The sequence below is a fragment of the Stegostoma tigrinum genome, chromosome 15 (genome assembly GCF_030684315.1).
Source record: "Stegostoma tigrinum isolate sSteTig4 chromosome 15, sSteTig4.hap1, whole genome shotgun sequence".
Taxonomy (NCBI): Eukaryota; Metazoa; Chordata; class Chondrichthyes; order Orectolobiformes; family Stegostomatidae; genus Stegostoma; species Stegostoma tigrinum.
Genome location: NC_081368.1, coordinates 38,435,468 through 38,460,282, shown reverse-complemented (window position 1 = coordinate 38,460,282; position 24,815 = coordinate 38,435,468). Strand labels below are relative to the sequence as shown.

The window sequence follows — 24,815 nt, the reverse complement described above, 5'->3', positions numbered from 1 at the left end:
AATGTTAATAGTGACCAGGACCAATTCCTACCTGATATTCTAAATAGAAGATTGCATAGATGCAGCACACAAAATAGCCTACATTTCCAAGACAGATTTACTCAATGAATAAACTTGAGTAAATGATAGGTTTCTTTGACTACCCATGCAAATGAAGTCTCCACCTTCATATTTCCAGAAATTATACAGTTGTTGAGTCATGTCATTTGGACTCCAAAATGGCCCAGACACCTTTCAAAGACAGAAATATCCAGGTTTATCTAATTGCAGTGTGTACTAAGACTGATTCCCAGTATACAGTGATACGTGGGAAATGTCTTTAGAGTAAAAGAAGCCCTTTTCCAGAAAATACATTCGCCTGACCTAGTGGCCCTTCATAAAAAGCCAGTTCACTAAGGCCCAAATGACTGATCAGGTACCATTGAGCATTAAGGATGGAGACTGCCCAGAGCTGCAAAGGTAGAAGCAGTAACCCAGGTCCCCATTTCCATAACAAATGGAACATCATGAACTTCGTGAGAATCAGTTCTACTAAAAGTGCACCCTTTTGTGTGGAATTAAGATTGGATTTTATTTAATTGCCCAGAAGAAGTGATACAGCTGTGGGTCAGAACCCTGGAATATTGCAGGTATAAAAGACTCTATGAGGGAGTAATAAGATGTAATAACTAAAGGTATCAAGGGAACTTCAAACAAACTGAACTGTGATCTCTTGTGCCAACAAAAGTAAAAAGAATCTGATGACTCCATACTCAAAAGCAAGACCTCTGAAAGCAGATTATGTCTCAAACAGCAGACGTTTTAAGTTTTCCTTTGAAGGATGCACAAACACTAGATTAAAATGTCAGTTTCAACTGCGCTGGAGAGGACTAGTGGGATTGAATGCCATTGAGTACACCATGCTGGGTTTGAATATTAATCTGCTTTGAAGATGGAGGGATAACTATCCCCTGGTTACTCTGAGTGCTAAAAGCCAGTTAAAAAGGAAACAGGACTACAAAAGAATGCTGTTTCACCATGAACAATTCAATTACAGGCAAAAAGAATCAGAATCTCAATCAAACTGCAAAACTAAGCATCATAAAACCATCCATGTCAATGTTATCAGTAACCTCGACTATAACTGCTGCAATGATCGACTGTCTGACTTTTGCAAACAATTCAGAGACTGACATGTATGTCCTTCTTTGCAAGCATTTATCTTTTTGGATTGACTTCTGATCCATGAGTAGGTGTATTACATTACTCATTCTTCTCATGTTTAATAAGTAAGAAATTTACTTTTTAATCCTAATCTATTTTAGTACCTAAGTTTTGTAACCGGGTACTTTATACCAAAGATGGTGCCATGTGTGGCGACACTGTACACTTTTCACTGCACCCCTGCACTTTGGTACTTGAGTACATGCGACAATGGAACCTCATTCTAATTCTAATTCTTTTAATTCAAGACAGCTTGGTCAAGTTGGTTACATTTAAAACACAGGTTTATTTTGTTCTGGGAGAAGGGAACCTTTCTAAATTAACCTGGTTGCAACTAAATGAGGGGGCAAGCGAATAAAAAAATCAGAGCCAAATGATTTCTCCCCACCTGGGATCTTAGTATATTGAGAATCCACAAAGGACAAGTGTGCTGTTGGTAGGGCCAATACATATAAATGTAAATTTCCCTCTTCTCCTGGATTATTTTCATTTTCTGAAGTAATTTCGTATTAATGGCCTATAAATTTTATTGTCTGACTCAGAGGTTGCAAAAACTGCACTTTGAACACACCACTTTCAATGCCATGATGCAATTTATCTAAGTCAAATTCAATTTATTAATTATCTTCATTAATCTTAAAAGCTTCAAATATTGTCTCTTCAAACCATTACTTTTTCCAAGGAAAACTGACTCCCATCTTTCCTCATAATGTACTTCCTGAAGCTTAAAATAATATTTTTTAACCCTGCATCCTGTTAAAGCAATAATGTCTTTCCTATGTTTAGAGGACTCATTGTATACTGATTTGTTTAAGCCAGAATTTTCCAGCCTGAATGCAGTGTATCCACTGATGAGGGGAAACAGATTGACTGACAGTATTATGGAAAATGTTCACAACTTTGAAATTCTTCCATCCACATCCCAGGAAAATTATTCCACTAACTTTCATAATATTCCCACCCATTTTACCAGTAATAAAGCAACTTTGAAGTATACTGTTAATTGTAACACAAGAAAACACTGCTGGTAATTTGCACACTGAAAGTGCTCACAAACACCAATGAGATTGGCAACCAATTCACATTTTCTTTAAAAGCACACCAAAACAAAAACTGAGGTATGAACTGCAGATGCTAGAAATCTGACACAAAAACAACAATTGCTGGAGAAACTTAGCAGGAATAGCAAAATATGTTATGAAGAATGGTCACTGAACGTAAAGCATTAAGTCTGCTTTCTCTCTACTGATGCTGCCAGACACACTACTTTTTCCAGTAATTTCTGTTTTTATAGTTGTTTTCTTGACGTTGACCAGGACATCGGGAAAATTCAACTTTCTGCTTTTTCAATAATTACTATAGGATCATTTATACACATGAGAGAAAACAGAATTCAGATTAATCATTCTTTGGAAGAACGGCAAGGAAGACAGTACAGCACTTTTCATAGTGCAGTATCAGATAAGACTATAGGGTCAAGCATCTGGAACAGATCTTGAAGTCATGGCTTTCTGAATCAGAACTGAATGTGCTAAGTAATCAAAGCTGACTCTTTATGGTAACCTCTATAAAACAGAAAAAATGAAAGAAACATACTGGAAACAATACTATATTGGCATTTCCAATGAAGGCATAGCATTAGGCAGCTCCAGTGAACTGCACCTGACGACAATGAACTCCCGATGACTCTGGTCCTTCCTGATGGAAGATGGCTGAAGTAAAATAAAATTTTCTTGCTAACTCCATAGCTTATATTAGATACATCAACACGTGCCAAAGATCAAAACTGGGTTCTATAATAAGTCATGTGCTTTAGCTTTCTAAGGAAGTGGCCACTGAACCAATGAGTACATCAAAATTGGTGCCAATTTTTTTTGAGGAACAGAACTCTAAAACAAAATTTATATTAATAATTGGATTTTCCCACACCCAAAAAAATTGTGCAATCTTGAAGACTACTATGATTCACACAAGAGACTGTTTCCTTGTCATTTGCTACATAATCAGAATTCAGCAAGCATGGCATGTCTGGTCAAGTATTCACAAGAAGTGCATGAAATCATCCCAGAGTACTAATTTATTATTGTCAGGCTCTGATTCTGCAATTCTAGAATAACTGGAATTGCATATCACCTCAGGGTGGAGACATTTTTGCATGCAACATATGTGACGTTAGTGAAATGAGGTGGAATTATAAACCTGTCTCTATTCTGATTAGAATACAGGCAGAAACATAGTTTGCCCAGTGAGTTTGGTATGTTCCCTTGATTGGTGAGGGCCAATTCCATATGAGACAGCAGTTCTTAAATGGGCTGTACTTTAAGGAGGTCATGTATTCAGGAAAGCAGACTAATTTCACATCAGCTCAGTGATACAAATTGCTAAAGCATAGACATTATTGCCATAGGAAGTGCACAGAATTAGATTAGCCCTAACAGAGACTGAAGTCATTATTTTGTAAAGGCACAGATGCCAAACATATTAAATGAAGTCACTACCCAGATCAATTTGGTTAGTTACTTTAGATCTGTATCTTGTTCGCAAATGAACAACTAGTAAAAGCATGAAGTAATGATGAATGTAATTTCCCATATTTTCAACCATTTTACAGAATTCATGAAACATGATATAGATCTAAGTTCAGAATTGATGTATCGGTCTGCTGTGAAGTAACAATTCAATTATTAGTTATTACCAACTGTCGCCAATTGTGAAAGCTTGACAAAAGCAAAATACTGTGAATGCTGGGAATACTCAGCAGGTCAGACAGCATCTTTGGAGAGAGAAAGAAGTTTAAATTCATTTTCAAATGCTCTGGGAAACCAGGAATACAACTGGTTTTATGCAAATGATTAGGAGTAGGGTGGAAATAGAACTGAAGTGAATGTCTGTGGTTACCTGGTAAGTCAGATATATTAAGCGACATAAGATTAATGGGCAGAGGGCCAAAGGGAGTGGTATTGGGAAAACTAAAGGAATTAAAGAATGTATCTAAAAGAGGTGGAACTGACAGCATGTTGAAGATCTGAAAGTAAAATCACGAAACAAGCTACAGTAAAACTGAAACTTACAAAGAAATGAAAATAGAATGTGAGCAAGATTACAGTCTGAAATGTTGCAGTCAATGTTGGCCTGAAAGGTTAAAAACAATCTAAGAGATGAGCTGCTATTCCTTGAGCTTATATTAAGTTTGTTAGGTAAATGGTGAAAGGAGTTTTCCTTTTAGAATGACAAAAGGAGAGGGGAAGGGATAGCATCAATCATGAGGTGGCAGAACCAGCAAAGGTTAATAAGTGGCAGGCGATGTCTAGTGGAATCCTGAAATGGTTCTGGCTGTGAAGAGAAGAGATAAGAGGAGAATTTAGGAAATGAGACAGATATAATTGAGACTTTGTCAACTGATGTGTGAGGGTACGGGGTGAAATTGCCTTATTATTTATTTTTCTGATTTGCCTTAATATTTACTTTTCCGTCCTTTATTTGACCCTAGATTGTGCATTTACTGACAAGAATTGGGGAGACTGCTTGATGATGGAAAGGTTGACAATGCTTCAGTCGAAGAAACTTTGCTTAGCTTGTGTAACTGGCATTTATGGTTGCCAGTGGAGAAAGTACCGAACGCAACTTAACAAAAAGGTACAATCCTGAATTACACAAAGGATAATTACTGTTAATATACGGGAAACATTTTATGACTTTTATGTAAGTTTGTGTTATTTGTATTCATCGTCTTACGGAAATTGACTCATTCTTCCTCAGAGAGCTAAATTGTGCTTGAAAAATTTCCATGGCTTGCTACAGTTACTTGTTTAGTTTTCCTAATGGTTTCCAGGTTTTTATTGTTGATTTAGTATTGCATTCTAGTTGAGCTACTGCAAGACACAATTCAACTTCTACTGCCATTCAATGAAATCACTGTTGAATTGCATTCAATGTCAATCTAGATCTTTGCTCTATATCTTCTTCTACCCTTGGCTAGCAAAAATCCATCTCTGATTTAAAATTATTAATCAAGGTAGCATCTATTGCTTTTTGTGGGAAGACGTCCTGCATTTCTACCACCTTTTGTATCGAGAATGACCTGACTTAGATTCTAAGGTTATGTCTCTCCCTCCTAGGCTCCATTTGGCAGAACATGTATTTCTTCAACTAATTTATAAATTGTTTTCAAAATATTAAAGTCTTAATCAAGTCCTCACTTAACCACGTATATTCAAGAAATACAGTGAGTTTATATATCCTCTCCTCATTAAAGTAGGGTGGCATAGTGGTTAGGACTGCTACCTCACAGCACCAGGGATGCAGGTGCAATTCCACCCTTAGGCAACTGTCTGTGTGGAGTTTGCACATTCTTCCTGTGTCTAACTTGATCTACTCTGCTTTTTATTATTTTTATGAAAATTAAAGTCACCCATCAAAATAGCTTTACTTTTGATATCAACCTCTCTAATCTTTCAATAAATATCTTCAATCACTTGAGTGTTGCTAGCATGAAACCTGTGGTCAATTTATATCGTAGCTTTAGGTTGTCGCCTTTTGTCTTTCTGAAAATAGAACCCCTGCCAATATCAGTCCATTCCTTATATTCCCTCTTACAAATGTTATAATACTGGGCACAGATTTCTTAACAGAACATTTTCTAGGGAGGGATTATAGCTTTGTGATACAGCACTTGTTTGCAAATTAAGCTACACCTGACTCAAACACAGGCTCTACTTTTTAAATTAACATTCACCAAAAGATGATGACGCAGTTAGACCTTTTGGGGTTGAATATTTTGGTTGGAAAGATGACCAGAGCATCCTGTAAAATATAGCCAACATGTATTCAATCTGTATGTTGGCCGTAGTAGTTGAGAGAACTTGCTCATATCTATCACCCCTCAAGCAATGCCTGTCTCTAATGGAAAAGTTCTGAGACATCAGATCATCTAAAAAATCACCTGGTACATACTCCAGGAATTCAACCAGCATAATTTCATTGCAATTGTGGTTTTCCCAGTCTATATGTATATTAAAAGTCACTCATGATTGCTATGGAACCATTAATATGGCATCATTAATATCCCCTATCTCACCATTACTGTTCGGAGGCCTATAACCAACTGCCACGAATATTTTCCATCCGTTATGCTTCTGAGCTCCACCCAAACTAATTCCATACAAATTTCCTGCAGCAATTTTTTTCATGAGCGTATCAGCTTCATCTTTTAATAATAACTGTGACCGTACCCCTGTTTCCATATTGCCTGCCTAAAGATTGAATATTCATTGAAAGCTTTGCTCCCAGTCTTGGTCTCCCTGTGACCATGTCTCTGTAATTACACTCAGGTTGTCCCCACTTACAACAATCTGAGCTGTCAGTTCATCTACTTTATTGCACATATTCTGTGTTTTCATGCAAAGTGCATTTAGACTTATCTGTGTAACAATTTTGCTGCTAGCTCTTGTTTCCTTTGAATTCCACTTCTGCTTTCCACTTTTCTATCTATCATTTCCATTTTTCTCACCATGTTGTCTCTTTGCCACTCTAAACCCTTCCCCACTGTACTAGCAGACACCACTGCAAAGATATTTGTAACATCCTGCTCAAAGACAACTCGTCCAGTTTGTTCAGATTCATATTCCCCATAATTGATCCCAATGCCTCAAAAATCTAAATCCCTTCTTCATACATCATCCCCCCATTATGGCTTTTCTCCTTTCTCCTTGAGAATGTCCTGCAGCTGCTCAGTGGCTTCACAACACTGGTACCAGGGAAGCAACATGACATTCTGGTGTCATGCCTGTTGCTACAGAAATATCCAACCATTCTCCTGAGAATAGAATCACCAATTGGTGGCCTCATTCCTTTTCTTCCAGCCCCACCCAATCCCATCCATCCTGCGCAGCTGCACCACTCCTGGTACCATGGAATTGGTTTTCACTGCATTCTCCTAGCAATATCTGGAAGCAGACATACAGAGACCAGGTTCCAGGGCTTCCTACCTGCATGGTGCTTGTATTCCATTTGGTGTTCACCAATTTCTTTTCTGCCTGTGGGTAGACTACTTCATTGAACATGCTGTCCATGAAGATCTCAGCCTTGCAGATACTCCACAGTGACTCCAGAAGCATAGATTTCCAATAGCCCAGCTATAAATATTTCCTGCACACACTATCATCCTGGATACTAGAAAAATCCCCAACTTTCCACATCGTAAAGGAGGAGCATTCTGCTGGACTATCACCATGATTTAACTTTAAATTACTCTTTCCTTTTACTTCCAGTAATTTAAACAATTTTCAATATTTACTAGAAATGTTACATTAATCCATATGCTTTGAGTACTCAGTATGAACTAAAAAAAGCAATTTTTACTTCAAAGACAGGACAGTAGAAATACCCATCTAGTCTTGCTTACCAACAGTGTCACACAGCTCCCAGTCCCACTTGATGAACTTACATTTCTCTCCAGCATCGCTGTTGTGTAGCTTTTCAGCTCCTGCTGTCCATGGGGCATTTTTCCAGTGACATCACATTTCTGATTTTCATCTCCTAAACTTGAAAATTTCTATTACTTTCTCACCTTGTTTGAAATCTCCCCGATCTTACGTTTGTTCTTATTATATTATTCACTTACGCACATTTCCGTTTCATATATTTTATTAACTCTCCCACTAACTTGTATACTATTTTAATGAATAGAAAAGACATTAAACACTTACCAGAGTCTAGCCAAAACCTCTGCCTCTGAAGGACCAATTCCAAACTAGCTCTAATGAATGTGGTCATCTCAGTGATACTGACTGTCTGACTTGGATTCTCACCTTGCCAGCTTGTCTCCTTGTTTCTTATGTTCTATGCATTAGTATGCAAAATATTTATGTAGGCTAGAAATCTGTACACCTACTCTGATGCACTTTTTGTCATACTGCTTAACTTAGCACATCTCTAATTTGTCATTCTTGCCGCAATTATGAACAAGACTTTCCCTGGAGACTTCACAACTGCAACACCAAGATCAAAAAGAGTGTCAAAGTGCACACCAGAGAAACCACTTGGCCATGACTTTCCCACCAGCATTGGAGAAACAATCAAGGCACGTACTGCACAACAATTCAAAGATTAAAAACAAAAAGTGAAATGTACAGCAGGTCATCATCGTGAAGTGGGAGTGGAGGAGAGCAGAAATGGTGGGGTACAACCTCACAAAGTGAGCTGCAGCTGTAACTTAAAACAGGCAAGCTGTGAGGTCTCAAAGCCTGCCTGGAGTGCTGTATCATCATGGTCTCCCACCCAGAGGCTACCTCCAGCCAGCTGCATTTTTCCTTAACACCTCTGTGGATCTGGAATCAGTCTCTGACAAAATGTCTTCATAGGCTATTACCAAGCTCAGGTGGCTACCAATTGCTTGCATGCGAATAGCTGCACAACACCATGTCTCCCTTAGATCCTGTCTACAGAAAATAACTCAGAAACATAAAGTAACCAAGAAGCCAGCATGTCTCTTTACACTCTGTCTCACATGCCACAGCCAGTTTTGCCATTTCTAGCTTTTATTCATTTGTTCATTAATAACAATTTAAATTTGATAACGTAACTACTTGATATTTAACATATTTTGAACTTCAATCTGGTTTGATTTGAGGCAAACTTGCAGTTGGTTTACCATTCTCGTCACATTAGTGTTCTCCTTAACTCCAATTTATTATTTCAACAGACTGTATCTTTTCTTTGATACAATATGGCTCATTTGTAGTTGATGTGTGGTTAACCCCCATAACTTTCAGAACTTTTTTTTAAATTTAAGAAACTAAGTTAAATTTCGGTTTGTCAACAGCTCATTTTCTAATATTCACCCATTATCTACCAATGAATTTCTGCTCTTGCCAACTTCTTGACAATGTCATATCCAGCTGTTCAAAGAGGAAGGGTCTAGGCCCGAAACGTCAGCTTTTGTGCTCCTGAGATGCTGCTTGGCCTGCTGTGTTCATCCAGCTTCACACTTGGTTATCATATCCAGCTGTGCCTGGCCTCACAGTGTGACCAGTTTCAGTGCAAGGTTCCTGTGTGTCGTGTCACACTTGAAAATTAGTAAAATAGCATATGTATTTTAAGTACGTAAACAATAAGCTCTACCAGGGCTAGAAATGTATCAATGGTAAAATGCCATTGGGATAACACCAGGGTTTAAAGTTGTAAATTATGAAGACAGGTTGACATATGGTTTGACTGAGGTCTTGTAAATAATACTAGTCTATAATTTCATACTTAATACTTCATAACCAACACATCTTTTAAATTACAGGTTGTTTACATTTTGTAGCTTGATCTGTTCTTAGGTTGGGCTTGATGTGTCTACGGCTCACATTGGCAGGGTTTTATTTTGGATTTGAGTTTGCATTGCAATTGATACATTGAATAAGTGATTTAATTATCTGAGATGCAAAAAAATACACATTGCATAAAAAATACAGACTCTCCCCTGGGTTTAGTTCAAATCAGTCATTTTGACTGTTGTGAGGAGTGGTATGTGTTGCTTTGGCACGGCAAGTACTTTGGATCTTTATCCTTGTTCTGACTGGAATGTTTTGGTTGTACTGTGGGTGTATTCTTACTCATGTGGATTTTTGTTGCTGAAATCCTTGATCATGTGCCAGTAACGAGGTTCAATATGTGTAAACAGCTATGTCTTAACTTAAATCATTCATAGTTTATTTGTTGGGGTATAACTAAATCATTGCCTCTTTCATTTTGAATTCCTGAATTTTATCTAATTCCAATATTTAGACAGATATTGTCGCATTGGGGATAACAGTAAAGTACATATTGTGGAAACATACAACTAAAATGAAAAGAGAAAAAAATGATGTCAAATAAATAACTAGTTTCTTTCTGCTTTACATCTAGAATTTGAAAGGGAACAGAAGCTTCGTGGTACTTGAAGTGCAATTGCATACAAAAGCCTTTAAAAAAACATGTAGCTTAAGGCATTTATTACAAATGACTCGCGCATTTCCATGGGTTGCTTCTTAAACAAATAGTGTAGGGGGATGGGCTTAGATTAGTTCACAGGTCGGCGCAACATCGAGGGCCGATGGGCCCGTTCTGCGCTGTATTGTTCTCTGTTCTAAAATAAGGCTAATTTTCACCTTCTAGTTAAAGTCTGATGGAACAGATCACCAGTCTGTTATAGATTCCCCCACTTTATTCCCCACTGATTTCAGTACTAGTAAAATTAAACACATTCTACAATGAGTGGGTGTTTTGCTTTATCAGACTGTGTTGCCCATGTTGTCACTGAAGCCAATTTACATGAATATATCTGGTATCTCACTACTTGCTATTGTTTTAAATTTGTGACACTGGGACAGCACCTGGTGATATCAAGAAACAGTTGAAGGCACTGGATACTGCAAATGCTATGTGTCCCAGCATTCCTGCTATAATACTGAAGACATAGAACTTTGTGCAAAGCCAGGGAGGTGATTGCTGGGTCCCTTGCTGAGATATTTGAATCATCAATAGCCTCAGGTGAGGTGCCAGAAGACTGGAGGGTGGCTAATATGGTGCCATTATTTAAGGAAGGTGGTAAGGAAAAGCCAGGAAACTATAGACCAGTGAGCCTGATGTAAGTGGTGAGTCAGTTGGTGGAGGGGATTCTGGGGCATAGGATTTACTTGTATTTGAAAAATCAACCACTGATTAAGGATCGTCAATGTGGCTTTTTGCATGGGAAATCATGTCTCGCTAACTTGAAGTGACAAGGAAGGCTGATAAAGGTAGAGCAGTGGACATTGTCTACATGGCATTCGACAAGGTTCTGCATGGTAGAATGGTTAGCAGTCAGATCACATGGAATCCAGTGGGAAATTGCCACTTGGATATAAAATTGGCTTGAAGGCAAGAGGCAGGGGGTGATGATGGGAAGTTGTTTCTAGAACTGGAAGCCTGTGACCAGCAGTGTGCTGCAAGGCTTGGTGCTGGGTCCCCTACTGTTTGTCATTTATATAAATGATGGAGTTACAGATAGATAGGATAGTGAAAAAGACATTTGGTACATTTATCTTTATTGGTCAGTGCATTGAATATAGGAGTTGGGAGGTCATGTTGTGGCTGTGCAGGATATTCGTTAGATCACTTTTGGACTACTGCATTCAGCTCTGGCCTCCCTGATATAGGAAAGGTGTTGTGAAACTTGAAAGGGTGCGGAAACAATTTACAAGAATGTTGCCAGGGTTGGAGGATTTGAGCAATAGATACAGGTCAAAGGCTGGATGCATTCTCGCTGGAGGGTTGGAGGTTGCGACCTTATGGAAGTTTACAAAATCATGTGGATAGGGTGAATAGCCAAGGTGTTTTCCCCAGGGCAGGGGAGTCCAAAACTAGGGCATAGGTTTAAGGTGAGAAGAGAAAGATTTAAAAGGGACCTAATGTGCAACTTTTTCACTCAGAGGGTGGTGCATGGATAGAATGAGCTGCTAGAGTAAGTGGTGGAGGCTGGTACAATTGCAACATTTAGAAGACGTCAAGATACTTACATGAATAGGAAGGGTTTAGAGGTAACTGGGCCAAACGCTGGCAATGGGATTAGCTTATTTTAGGATATCTGGTCAGCATGGATGAGTTGGATCAAAGGGTTTGTTTCCATGCTGTACAACTCTGTGACTGGTCCAGGCTCTGTTATGTTGCGTGCATCCTGTGGATACACAACACAGTTTCTGTCTGCACTGAGTGATGAAGCTTCTAGATTCCATTTCATTGGTCACTCTCTCGCTGGAGGATCTTTGCCGGTCAAAGCTCTGAGCTATACCAGTACAAATAAATTGGATGGAATCCTCCATTCTATGTAATTTACCCCCTATTGCATCAGGGAATGCTTTATGATTTTGGTAGAGATGAGTAATGTTAAAAAGAAGTTCAAATTCCCAGTTACTAACTGAGAGAGTAATACCGCAAAATTCTACATTTTAAACAAAAATTTTTTGCTCGCCCAGAATGAAGAGTAGTATTACAGAGGTAATTTTTTTGGGAAATACTGCTTGCTCCACTTGTATTTCCACCTAAGAGCACATCTTGAAGGTTCCTTTACTTATCCTGAGATTAACTATGGTGTGCCAGAGTTCTCTGTAGTTCATTTTCCTCAATGTTTGTGCTTTTCTAATGACTATGTGATTTCTTGAGGTCATTCCAGTAGCAGCCAAATAAGCAACTTTTCAAACTCTCCTTAATTATTTCACAATTGCAAGCCCCCAGCTCAAGCTAATGAATCCATTTCAAAAAGTACTAGCTACTTCCAAGTATCATCTGCATTTTTCCTCACTCTCTCTCTGCCTGCTCCAGATGAAAGCTCCAACAGTTCGTTTCCTTAAGAAATCACAAAAATATGCACAAAAGGATGCCACCCTGAAATCTCATAAATGAGAATAAAATCCCCATAAAGCCAAAGGAGAGAGGTAAACTGCTGGTGAGTTTAACCCTAGGGTCACAATGCCTCAGACGAGAGGTGAGGTTGAGAAAGCAGGGCCCCCATGGTAACCACAGCAGGTACAGGAATTAAACCTGCATCACAAACCAGCTATCCAGCCCAAATGAGCTAACAGACTCCCACAACAGTGTAGCATACCTGTGGTGTCCCAAATAGATAAACTAATTGTCTCCAATTCCTAAATCTCTGACCTGGAAAAAAAACAATTGCCCCTATTGAGAGAACTTAGACATGCCAGGACGAATCTTGGAAGGATCTAAATGAATCAGACTGAAGTATGTGGGGCGGCACGATGGCTCAGTGGTTAGCACTGCAGCCTCACAGCACCAAGGACCCAGGTTCAATTCCAGCCTCAGGTAACTATATGTGTGGAGTTTGCACATTTTCCCCATGTCTGTGTGGGTTTCCTCCAGGTGCTCTGGTTTCCTCCCATAGTCCAAAGATGTGCAGGTGGATTGGCCATGCAAATTGCCTGTAGTGTTCAGGGGTATGTGGGTTATAGGGGGATGGGTCTGGGTGGGATGCCTCAAGGGGCAGTGTGGGCCTGCTAGGCTAAAGGGCCTGTTTCCATATTGTAGGTAATCTAATGTGGCAGAATCAGGCAACAAGCACAGTAAGGGTCATCATAACATTACAAGCAACTTCCACCATCTTTTATACTTTTCACAAACAACATTGCAAGATTCTCAATAGGAAGTGGCAAGATGCCAATTGACAGGGAATATTGCTTGTTAAACACCTTGTTAACATGTTCACCCCAACAATGTTCTATATTCATCGATTAGGGACCAAGAAATGAAAGAGATGTGAAGAGGCAATGTCATATCTTACTTGACAACACTTTCCCAACTCAGATACCAGCACACCTGGGGGATGTCGCCCAAGTAGAGTCAGTGTACCAGGTGATGCCACAACACTGGAATTAATTTCTGAAATCTCCTTTGCAGAAGGGAGAAGAGTGTCAACAATGAGCAGGAACATGGAATCTCAGGGATCACATTTTAGCGCCCAGTATGTTTCGAGTCAGCAACAGATATGTAGGTATTTGGTAGAGCTTCTAAAGCACTAGGTGTTCTGGCATGTTAAATAGAAAAGCCTAATAGCCTGAAGAGCTCCATATTGTCCCTGGGGCTCAACTCCATGCAGTCTGACCATAAGAGTTTGAAGTGCATTTGTGACAAATAAAAGACATTGGAATAGGTGCATGTACTAACATTCATGGAATTCATGAGGAGCTGCATACCCTTTACAGGTCACTCTGTTAGCCCAGTGGTTGCTAGAATGGATGATTGGTACAAACCAGCAGGTAGCCCTTTCAAGCCTATGTGGGTCAGACCAGGGCGAAGGAAATCACCTCAGGAGAGTGAAGGGACCTATGGCTTCTCAGTAGCTTCGTTATCTTAAACTTTCCTAGTCAAATTGTCTTCTCTGCTCTGAAGATACTGGTGACCAGGACTGCCCAGGCAGAGTTGCAGACTATATTATGTGGTAGGACATCACAATTCTCATTGCTGTATAAGCTGAGAAGTGACTAATCTGAACTCAACTCCTCAGAGGCAAAAAAGAAGGTTCTCCATAGAACTGTGAAAAGCAAAGATTCATATCTTACCGAAACCTTAATGCATTCACCATTGTATATTTCCCATAACACATCACATTTGAGCATTTCTTGAACAAACTTACTTACACTAATGCATGACTTGCTAGGTGTTTGCACACTACATAATTATAAAAGAATGCTAAAATTATGAAGGGTGCTCTGATTAGTGCTCATGAGGATGACATGCTGAAGTCCATGTTAGCGTGACATCACAAGGACAACACCTGTCAGCTGACTTGTGAGGGATTGGATCATTCTCTGGTGTATAACAAAAAATCCAAAGGCTACAGGTTCAAGCTCCTATAATTGTCAATCCAAACTTTTCACTTTAAGAATGTCTCAGTCATGGCAAAATCTAGGCCCTTATCTCATGGCTTTCAATGTGTAATAGAATCATTTTCCTTTGTTTAATAGTACCTGTTCTATCATTATAGAGCACGTGTATCTGGTGCCTGATCTTGTGTTGTGCCTTTGGCATCAGTGCTTTCTGGTTTTACTGTTGGTGGGCACTGCGCAATGACTACAGCAACTTAAATGAGTAAGTACGAAATGTTTACAACATCCTTGTGATATTTAACCTTTCATTCTGCTTCTCAAACATATCTTATGTGTTTGAATTTTTACCAGAATTTGACACACAATACACCAATGGTTAACCCAACATGTTCTAGAGGTTCATTGTAATTTCTTCGTTTTTGAGTTATATTTCTGTATTTATAAAGCCTAGATTCAGCATGTCTTTTTAGCCACCTTCTCACACTGCTGTAGTACCTTCAATAATTTGTGCATGTCCCCAGGCATCTAAGTTCCTGCACCCCTTTTATCTGATTTCCTTTCTCCTTCTTCTTCCTTCAAAACTGTACCACTTCACATTTCCCAGCAGTAAAGTTCATCTGTCATGTGTTGTCCTTTCTACCGATAAGGAAGTCTATTGTGGTCTACCTCAAAGATCAAGATTCTCAAATTCTGAATCATATGCAAATTTTTGAATTCACCTTCTGTACATTTGAGATAATGGGAACTGCAGATGCTGGAGAATCTGAGATAACAAAGTGTGTAGCTGGATGAACGCAGCAGGCCAAGCAGCATCTTAGGAGCACAAAAGCTGACGTTTCGGGCCTAAACCCTTGAAGGGTTTAGCTCCTAAGATGCCGCTTGGCCTGCTGTGTTCATCCAGCTCCACACTTTGTTATCTCTGCACATCTGAGTCTAGTTCATGAACACATATCAAGAAAAGCTATTGTCTAGTACCAAACTCTGGAAGCTCCTTTGTAAATCTTCTTTCCACCCAAAAAAACAACAGTTCACTGCATTATTCTGGTTTCCTCACACTCAGCCAAATTCCTCTCCATGCTGCTGGCTCTTTACTTGAATGCACACAGTATTCAGAATGGCATAAATGAATTAAAAAATACAAGTTAATGAATATGATCATACAGCCATTACAGAAACATGTTTACAAAGATATCAAAGCTGAGAACTAAATATTAAGGGTATGTGGTTTTTTGAAAGGACAGGCAAGAATGAGAGGATGATTGAGTAACATTATTACCATCAGGTATAATAAATACAAGAGCATGGGAAATGATATTGGATTGGTGGAATCCATAAGGGCCGAGGTCAGAAAAAAAAGGAAAGAAAATTTTGGTAAGAGCTATCTGTTGGCCCTCCTAAAAGTAGCTATAAACTGGGGCAGATAAAATTGAGGCGATAACAAGAGCATATAGATAAAATTGTGCATTAAACAATGGGGGACCATAATCTGATGAAGAATTCATAGTGTTCCCTTAATAGTGCTCAGGACAGAGTAATATTTGTGGATCCAACCAGGGGTCCACCCCAACCTTAAGTTCATCTGGGCCATCTCCAACACATCACTCACCTTCCTGGACCTCTCTGTCTCCGTCTCAGGCAACCAGTGAGAAACTGATGTCCACTTCAAGCCCACCTGCTCCCACAGCAATATACCTAGAATACACATCCTCCCACCCACCCACCTGCAAAAATTCCATCCCCTAGTCCCAATTCCTTCGCCTCTGCTACATCATCTCAAACGATGAGGCATTCCACTCCCACACATCCCAGATATCAGCGTTCTTCAAAGACGGCAACTTCCCCCCTGCAGTGGTTGAGAATGCCCTTGACCGTTTCTGCCGCATTTCCCGCAACACATCCCTCACACCCCGCCACCGCCACAACCCCCCTAAGAGAATGCCCCTCGTTCTCACATACCACCCTACCAACCTGCGGATACAACGCATCATCCTTCGACACTTCTACCATCTACAATCCGACCCTATCACCCAAGACATTTTTCCATCCCCATCCTTGTCTGCTTTCCGGAGAGACCACTCTCTCCGTGACTCCCTTGTCCGTTCCACACTCCCCTCCAACTCCACCACACCCGACACCTTCCCCTGCAACTGCAGGAAGTGTTACACTTGCCCCCACACCTTCTCCCTCACCCCCATCCCAGGCCCCAAGATGACCTTCCATATTAAGCAGATGTTCACTTGCACATCTGCCAATGTAGTATATTGTATCCACTGTACCCGGTGTGGCTTCCTCTACATTGGGGAAACCAAGCGGAGGCTTGGGGACCGCTTTGCAGAACACCTCTGCTCGGTTCGCAATAAACAACTGCACCTCCCAGTCGCAAACCATTTTAACTCCACCTCCCGTTCCTCAGACGACATGTCCATCATGGGTCTCCTGCAGTGCCACAATGATGCCACCCGAAGGTTGCAGGAACAGCAACTCATATTCCGCTTGGGAACCCTGCAGCCCAATGGTATCAATGTGGACTTCACAAGCTTCAAAATCTCCCCCTCCCCCACTGCATCCCAACACCAGCCCAGCTCGCACCCTCCCCCCAATGCATCCCAAAACCAGCCCAGCTCATCCCCGCCTCCCTAACTTGTTCTTCCTCTCACCTATCCCCTCCTCCCACCTCAAGCCGCACCTCCATTTCCCACCTACCGACCTTATCCCACCTCCTTGACCTGTCCGTCCTCCCTGGATTGACCTATCCCCTCCCCACCTATACTCTTCTCTCGACCTATCTTCTCCTCTATCCATCTTCAGTCTGCCTCCCCTTCTCTCCCTATTTATTTCAGAACCCTCTCCCCATCCCCCTCTCTGATGAAGGATCTAGGCCCAAAACATCAGCTTTTGTGCTCCTGAGATGCTGCTTGGCCTGCTGTGTTCATCCAGCTTCACACTTTGTTATCAGGGATCAGGCTACTTTGGATAACCTGGTGATGCATAATGAAGCAAGTATAATAAATTATTACAGTGTAGAACGTTCCCTTAGGAAAAATCAACCAGAACATGGTAGATATAGCGTTCAGAGATAATGGGAACTGCAGATGCTGGAGAATCCGAGACAACAAAGTGTGGAGCTGGATGAACACAGCAGGCTAAGCAGCATCTTAGGAGCACAAAAGCTTTGTGCTCCTAAGATATAACATATAGTTTGAGAAGGAAGAATCTCGTTCAGAAACAATTCTGCTAAACTTAAAAAAGGATAGTTACAAATGAATGAGGGCAGAGCTTGCTGGAGTGGACTGAGAAAGGAATTTAGTAGCCAAGGATGCTTGAGGAGCAATGGTAGACATTTAAGAAAATAGTAAACAGTAAATGTGCCTGTATATAATCACATGGATAGCAGCAGCTCAAGAAACTGACTCAACGGCACATGTGCATCAGGGCTGCATAATCAATGAAGGACTTGGCTGTGGAACTCACATTGCATGAATGAATATTCATGTTTTATGAATATTCGTACAAATGAATATTTATAAACTACCGTCCCATCATCCGTTTTCGTGATCCTAGATTTACAAGTGAGCCCTCCTGACACCCACTGAATAATAATATCCTAGATGATTTTGTTAAGTTCACCGTGATCTAATATTTCTAAATTCATCTCTAATTACATTATGAATACAACTTGTTTCCAGGCTTGCATTTGAAAACAGAAGATATTTCTTCCAAATTGATGCTCACCAGTCTGTCTAAGGAATAAAGCACAGTAACAAGAGATAATTGAGCACTCAAAGGGTTTTGTTTTATACAGAAATCTACTTCATCCAAACAATATCTGCTCTAAATCTTATTCATCTAAATGCAAAACTCCAAGCTTGCCAGTGTATTAGGCATTTTCTGTGATTGAATTAATCTCAAAACAACAATGTTAAAGGAGCAAAGTGTGGAGCTGGATGAACACAGCAGGCCAAGCAGCATCTCAGGAGCACAAAAGCTGATGTTTTGGGCCAAGACCCATCATCAGAGAGGGGGATGGGGAGAGGGAACTGGAATAAATAGGGGGAGAGGGGGAGGCGGACCAAAGATGGAGAGAAAAGAAGATAGGTAGAGAGGAGAGTATAGGTGAGGAGGTAGTGGGGGGAATAGGTCAGTCCAGGGAAGACGGACAGGTCAAGGAGGCAGGATGAGGTGGTAGGTAGGAAATGGAGGTGTGGCTTGAGGTGGGAGGAATGGATGGGTGAGAAGAAGAACAGGTTAGGGAAGCGGAGACAGGCTGGGCTGGTTTTGGGATGCAGTGAGGTGAGGGGACGAACTGGGCTGGTTTTGGGATGCAGTGGGGGAAGGGGAGATTTTGAAGCTTGTGAAGTCCACATTGATACCATTGGGCTGCAGGGTTTCCAAGCAGAATATGAGTTGCTGTTCCTGAAACCTTCGGGTGACATCATTGTGGCACTGCAGGAGGCCCATGATGGACATGTCATCTGAGGAATGGGAGGCTGAGTTAAAATGGTTCGCGACTGGGAGGTGCAGTTGCTTATTGCGAACCGAGCAGAGGTGTTCTGCAAAGCGGTCCCCAAGCCTCCGCTTGGTTTCCCCAATGTAGAGGAAGCCACACCGGGTACAGTGGATACAATATACCACATTGGCAGATGTGCAGATGAACATCTGCTTAATATGGAAGGTCATCTTGGGGCCTGGGATGGGGGTGAGGGAGAAGGTGTGGGGGCAAGTGTAGCACTTCCTGCGGTTGCAGGGGAGGTGTCGGGTGTGGTGGGGTTGGAGGGGAGTGTGGAGCAGACAAGGGAGTCGTGGAGAGAGTGGTCTCTCCGGAAGGCAGACAAGGGTGGAGATGGAGAAATGTCTTGGGTGGTGGGGTCGGATTGTAGATGGCGGAAGTGTCGGAGGATGATGCGTTGTATCCAGAGGTTGGTGGGGTGGTATGTGAGAACGAGGGGGATCCTCTGGTGTCGGTTGTGGCGGGGGCGGGGTGTGAGGGATGTGTTGAGGGAAATGCGGGCGACGCGGTCAAGGGCGTTCTCGACCACTGTGGGGGGAAAGTTGCGGTCCTTGAAGAACGTGGACATCTGAGGTGTGCGGGAGTGGGATTGCCCCAACCTGGGAACAGGTGCAGCGGAGCCAGAGGAATTGGGAATAGGGGATGGAATTTTTGCAGGTGGGTGGGTGGGAGGAGGTGTATTCTTGGTAGTGTGAGAGTCAGTGGGCTTGAAATGGACATCACTGCATCCCAAAACCAGCCCAGCCTGTCTCTGCTTCCTTAACCTGTTCTTCCTCTCACTCATCCCTTCCTCCCACCTCAAGCTGCACCTCCATTTCCTACCTATCAACCTCATACCGCCTCCTTGACCTGTCGTCTTCCCTGGACTGTCCTATCCCCACCCTACCTCCTCACCTATACTCTCCTCTCTACCTATCTTCTTTTCTCTCCATCTTCGGTCAGCCTCCGCTTCTCTCCCTATTTATTCCAGTTCCCTCTCCCCATCCCCCTCTCTGATGAAGGGTCTAGGCCAGAAACGTCAGCTTTTGTGCTCCTGAGATGCTGCTTGGCCTGCTGTGTTCATCCAGCTCCACACTTTATTATCTTGGATTCTCCAGTATCTGCAGTTCCCATTATCAATGTTAAAGGAGCATCCCATTGTATTTGACATCTACCCAAGCTGAAATCACCTAAAGCAGTTAGCAGTTGCAACATGAGAATCACACTTGAACAATAGGTTATTCAAGGAATAATCCTTTCCTCTTCCCTTACAGGCATTTATTTGCAAAGATGCATCGGTGGTTAGACTGGTCTGTGATTCTCCTAATATTGACAGCAATTATCTTTAGCTACCTGCTTCTGTTGATGGTAAGTTACTGACAAGTTATAGATTTGTTCATAGTTATTTATTTCATATTAAATTTACTGGGCACTGTGACGTAGCCGGTAAGTCTCTTGAAGCTTGAGTTCAAATTTATCATGTGAAAGTCTCAACTAGCTATTGTTCCTAAGTGAAATGGATTTGAATGGAATTGAAACAAAAACCTCAAATGGGCAATTAGTCTGCATCTGAATGTAGAGCCACAGATTTCAGACTATTCCAATTCCATTTATGAGTTAGCTATAATTGATATAGGGATTTAAATAGCTCTAACTCTTGGCTAACTGTAAAACTGACCATTATCTGAAGCACTACAAGATAGTCATGTGAAAAGCCACCATGATACTTAATGACCCACATACTTCCAATGGTCAACCACCAAAATCTCGACATCTTTGTGCTGGACACATGACCACTCCCTCTACCTCAATGTCACCCAAACCCTCTACCCACTAAAACAGTAAGAACTGGAGGACAAGTCAGAAAATGCTATCTGCAGGTATACGCTGTACAACTGATAGCTAGAGAATAGAACGTAGGAATTTAGGATATAGGAAATTTGCACTGAGAACAATGGAATAAAAAATACCTACCTGAAACTGTGGCATGTGGAAGATAAACACTGGATAGCAGTTTACTCCCTCAAAGTATATCTAGATTCTAAGCATGATTCTTTTTTATTTCAAGAGCTTCAAGTTTGCTTGCTTATGATGTGGCACTTTATCGAATATTTTTAGGACATCCATACACTCTGTACCAACCCTAGTGTACTCATTAATCTTCTATTTAATCTGATTTAAAAATTCAATTAACCACAATTTATCTTTAATAAATCTCTAATGACTTTCCTAAATTAATGTATAATTGTCTGACTGTTAATTTTGCTTGTAATATGTGTCATGCAGATACATGTTTTCAGTTCAACACCGTTGAGTTATATCCAGAATCTTATTGCTTTCAGTACCTGAAATCCTACATTTGGAGATCTGTAGCTTTTTTTTTATTCCTCCATTCCTTTAAGTATTTTTGCTCTTGGGGTATGTTATATTTAGTCTCCAGACGTACGAAATCATTGGAATGCAAAGGTGGAAACGGTTGGCTGCAGAGTAGACAAGCTGAGAGTATATATTGCAAACAAGTGATAAAGAGAAGGAATTTCTTTTTAACAATGAAGTTTTACGGGGGAGCATTGCTAAACAATGAAAGTAAGTGAAACACATTATGTAAAAGGCTACAGATTGTACACTCGGGGGACAATCCAATGTTAAACAATGAATTTAATGCAACTAAAACCAATTTTAAAAACTATTCATTAACTCAAATACATTTACACATTGATGATTTTGTGAATATAGCGTTAGAAATGTGTCAGACAATTACAGACTTATCTTAGGAAGTTTCTGCTTTTGTCATTTCAGATACTTTCACTGTGTCACTTTGCTCTGCAAATACCACTTTACTTGCACTGGATTAATAAGGTAATGTTCTGTAAGTGGCAACAAAAAAGTAGCCTGAGCATTATCAGTTCTTTCTCAATTGCTACTTACTTAATCATGAAGATTTAATAATCAAGATAAAGGAAAACGCAAAGACGTTTTACCAGTATATAAAGAGCAGTATATGAAGGATAGCTAAGGAAAATCTTGGTACCTATCAGACATAAAGAAAGGAACTTGTGTGAAGATGCAGAAGATATGGAAAGAATTTTATGATTTTTTTGTCTCCGTATTCAGAAAGAAAAGGGATGATGTGGAGATAGTAATCCAGAGGAACAGTGTGAAATATTGGACAAAATAATCGTAATGAGAAATAGAGGCCTCAGACCTGGAATCCGTAAAAGTGGATTAGTTGCCAGGGCCTGATGGATTGTTCCCTCGGATTTTGAAGGAGGACAGGGAGGAAATAGATGCTCTGAGGGTTGTTTTTTCATCTTCACTGGACACATGTGAGATGCCAGAGGGCTGGAGGAATGCAAGTGCAGTTCTGTTATTTATAAAGGGTACGAAGGAAATGTCAAACAATTATGGGCCAGTTAGTCTTACTTTGGTTGTCAGAAAATTTTAGAATCAATCCTGAGAAATCAGAAATAGTCTTTTAGAAAGGCATGGGCTAAGAGTGCTTGGAGACTGAGAATGTGGGCGAGATCCTAATTGATACCTCAAAATGGTATTCATCTAGGAAAAGGAAATGGAGGATAGTGAGATTAGCGTGAAGCGTGCTGATATGCCAGGGCATTTTGAGGTCAAGAAAGAAGTGGTGTTGGGTCTCTTGAAGAGCATTATGGTGAACAAGTCCCCAAGGCCCAATAGTAAATACACCAGATTATTGAGACTGGCAAGAGCGGAGGTTGTTGGAACCTTGACCAAGATCTTTGTATTCTCATTAGCCACTGGAGAGGCTCCAGAAGCCTGGCGAGTAGCTAATGCTCTTCTTCTGATAAAGAAGGAAAATATGGATAATCTAGGAAACTATAGACCAGGGAGTGGCACATCAGTGGTTGGGAAGCTACTGCAGAAAATTCATAGGGATAGGATTTGTACACATTTGGAAGAGCATGGCCCAATTAGGAACAGCCAGTGTGGCTTTGTGTAGGGCAGGTCAGGTCTTACTAATCTGATTGAATTTTTCGAGTAGGTGACAAAGGTGATCACTGAGAATAGAACAGTTGATGTTTACATGGATTTTAGTTAGGCTTTTGTCAAAGTCCCTTATAGTAGGATCATCCAGAAGATTAAGAAGCATGGGATCCATGGTGGCTTGAAGCATGGATTCAGAGTTGACTTGCACATAGGAAGCAAAGGTTGGGGTGGAAGGTGGAAGGCAGGAGACCTATGACTAGTGACATTCCTCAGGGATCTGTACTTGGATCCCTGGTTGTAATATGTATAAATGGCTTGGATGAAAATGTGGATGAGTGGGTCAGAAAGTTTGCAGATGATACAAAGATTGGTGGAATTGTGGATAGTGTAGAAGGTTGTCAAAGGATACAGCGGGATATTGATTAGTTGCAGATATGGGCAGAGAAATGACAGACGGAGTTTAATCCGGGTAAGTGTGAGCTACTGCACTTTGGGAGATCAAATGGTAAGGAAAAGTATACAGTTAATGACAGGACTGTGCACAACATTGATGAGCAGAGGGATCTTGGGGTTCAAATCCATAGCTCCCTGAGAGTGGTCATGCAAGTAGATAGGGTGGTAAAGAATATGACATGCTTGCCTTTATTGGTTGGGGAACTGAGTACAAGACCCAGGAAGTCATATTGCAGCTTTGTGTGACTTTGGATTAGGCCACATTTAGAGTTTTGCATTCAATTCTGGTTGCCACATTACAGGAAGGATATGGCCACTTTGGAGAGGGTGCAGAAGAGGTTTACCAAGTTTCTGCCTGGTTTAGAGGGTATGACCTATAAGGAGAAGCTAGAAAATCTCAAGATGTTTTCTCTGGAGACTGAGAGGAGACTTGATAGACGTTTATAAAACTGAAATGCATAGATAGGGTTCATGGTCAGGATCTCTTACACAAAGTTGAAATGTTTTAAACTACATTGTTAATAATGTCCTAATTCCATGCAAGTGAAGAGGATGTCAAAGCAATACATCAATTCACTACAAAACAAGAACAGCTAAATCATGATTCTTCACAGTAGAGTGATAGACTCAGTGCAATACTTGTTAAAAAAAAATACATTGAGATGGAAGAATGTTTTGATGGGGCAAAGCAAACCCAGAAAAAACAAACCAGACAGACCATGTTAATATTTGGAAAGATGGAGGGAGCCAGATATTTCACTGAAGGTAAAGTTGAAAGACAATTGTATAAGACTGTATAAGGGCAAAGGAGAAATAGATAAAAGAAGAGTAGGTAAATTTCATACCAAAGCAAAAGACAGCAGCTAATAATTTTGAAGGGAAGCATAAAAATTGACTGTAGGAAGTTGCAGTTTATGTGAATTAGAAAGTTTCTTCAAGAATGTCAAGTGTTTCTGTTTCTTATAGTTCAAATTATCTCCTTTATATACTGAATATTATAACATCAAGAGTATTTAGCACTAATTCCAATGTTACACAATGAGATTTGATCCTATGCTCGCAATGTCAAGGATGCTACCCCTATCGCTAAGCTTCTCCTGTAGCACAATATGAAATCCTGCAATAATTCTATAACAGCGCTTTTTTGCGTATCGCACTTTCATTTTGTATCTTTTCTTGTTTTCTCAAGGTTGCAATCCTGATTTGTGTCCTACTGATCCTAATATTGATGATAGTCATTAGAATTAAGTGGAAGGAAGAATGGGACACTATAAGTCTGTCAATTCAAGTGAGTTTACACAATAATATGACTGCTTTGAATATAAACTATATACAGCAATTTACAAATAAACGTCTGTTCCATTTTA

General features: G+C 40.6%; 1 protein-coding gene across 2 annotated transcripts in view; it reads left to right on the top strand.

Annotated features, from left to right (window-relative positions):
• Positions 1 to 24,815, top strand: part of LOC125458911 (glycerophosphoinositol inositolphosphodiesterase GDPD2-like) — a 119,355-nt gene that overhangs the window by 27,475 nt on the left and 67,065 nt on the right. For both annotated transcript variants that reach the window (XM_048544745.2, XM_048544743.2), the window contains exons 2-6: positions 4,694 to 4,839; positions 14,708 to 14,811; positions 20,310 to 20,403; positions 21,835 to 21,894; positions 24,638 to 24,736. In XM_048544745.2, the coding sequence (XP_048400702.1) occupies positions 4,732 to 4,839; positions 14,708 to 14,811; positions 20,310 to 20,403; positions 21,835 to 21,894; positions 24,638 to 24,736 (465 nt within the window). In that variant the 5' untranslated portion in view covers positions 4,694 to 4,731. The remainder of the gene's footprint in view (positions 1 to 4,693; positions 4,840 to 14,707; positions 14,812 to 20,309; positions 20,404 to 21,834; positions 21,895 to 24,637; positions 24,737 to 24,815) is intronic.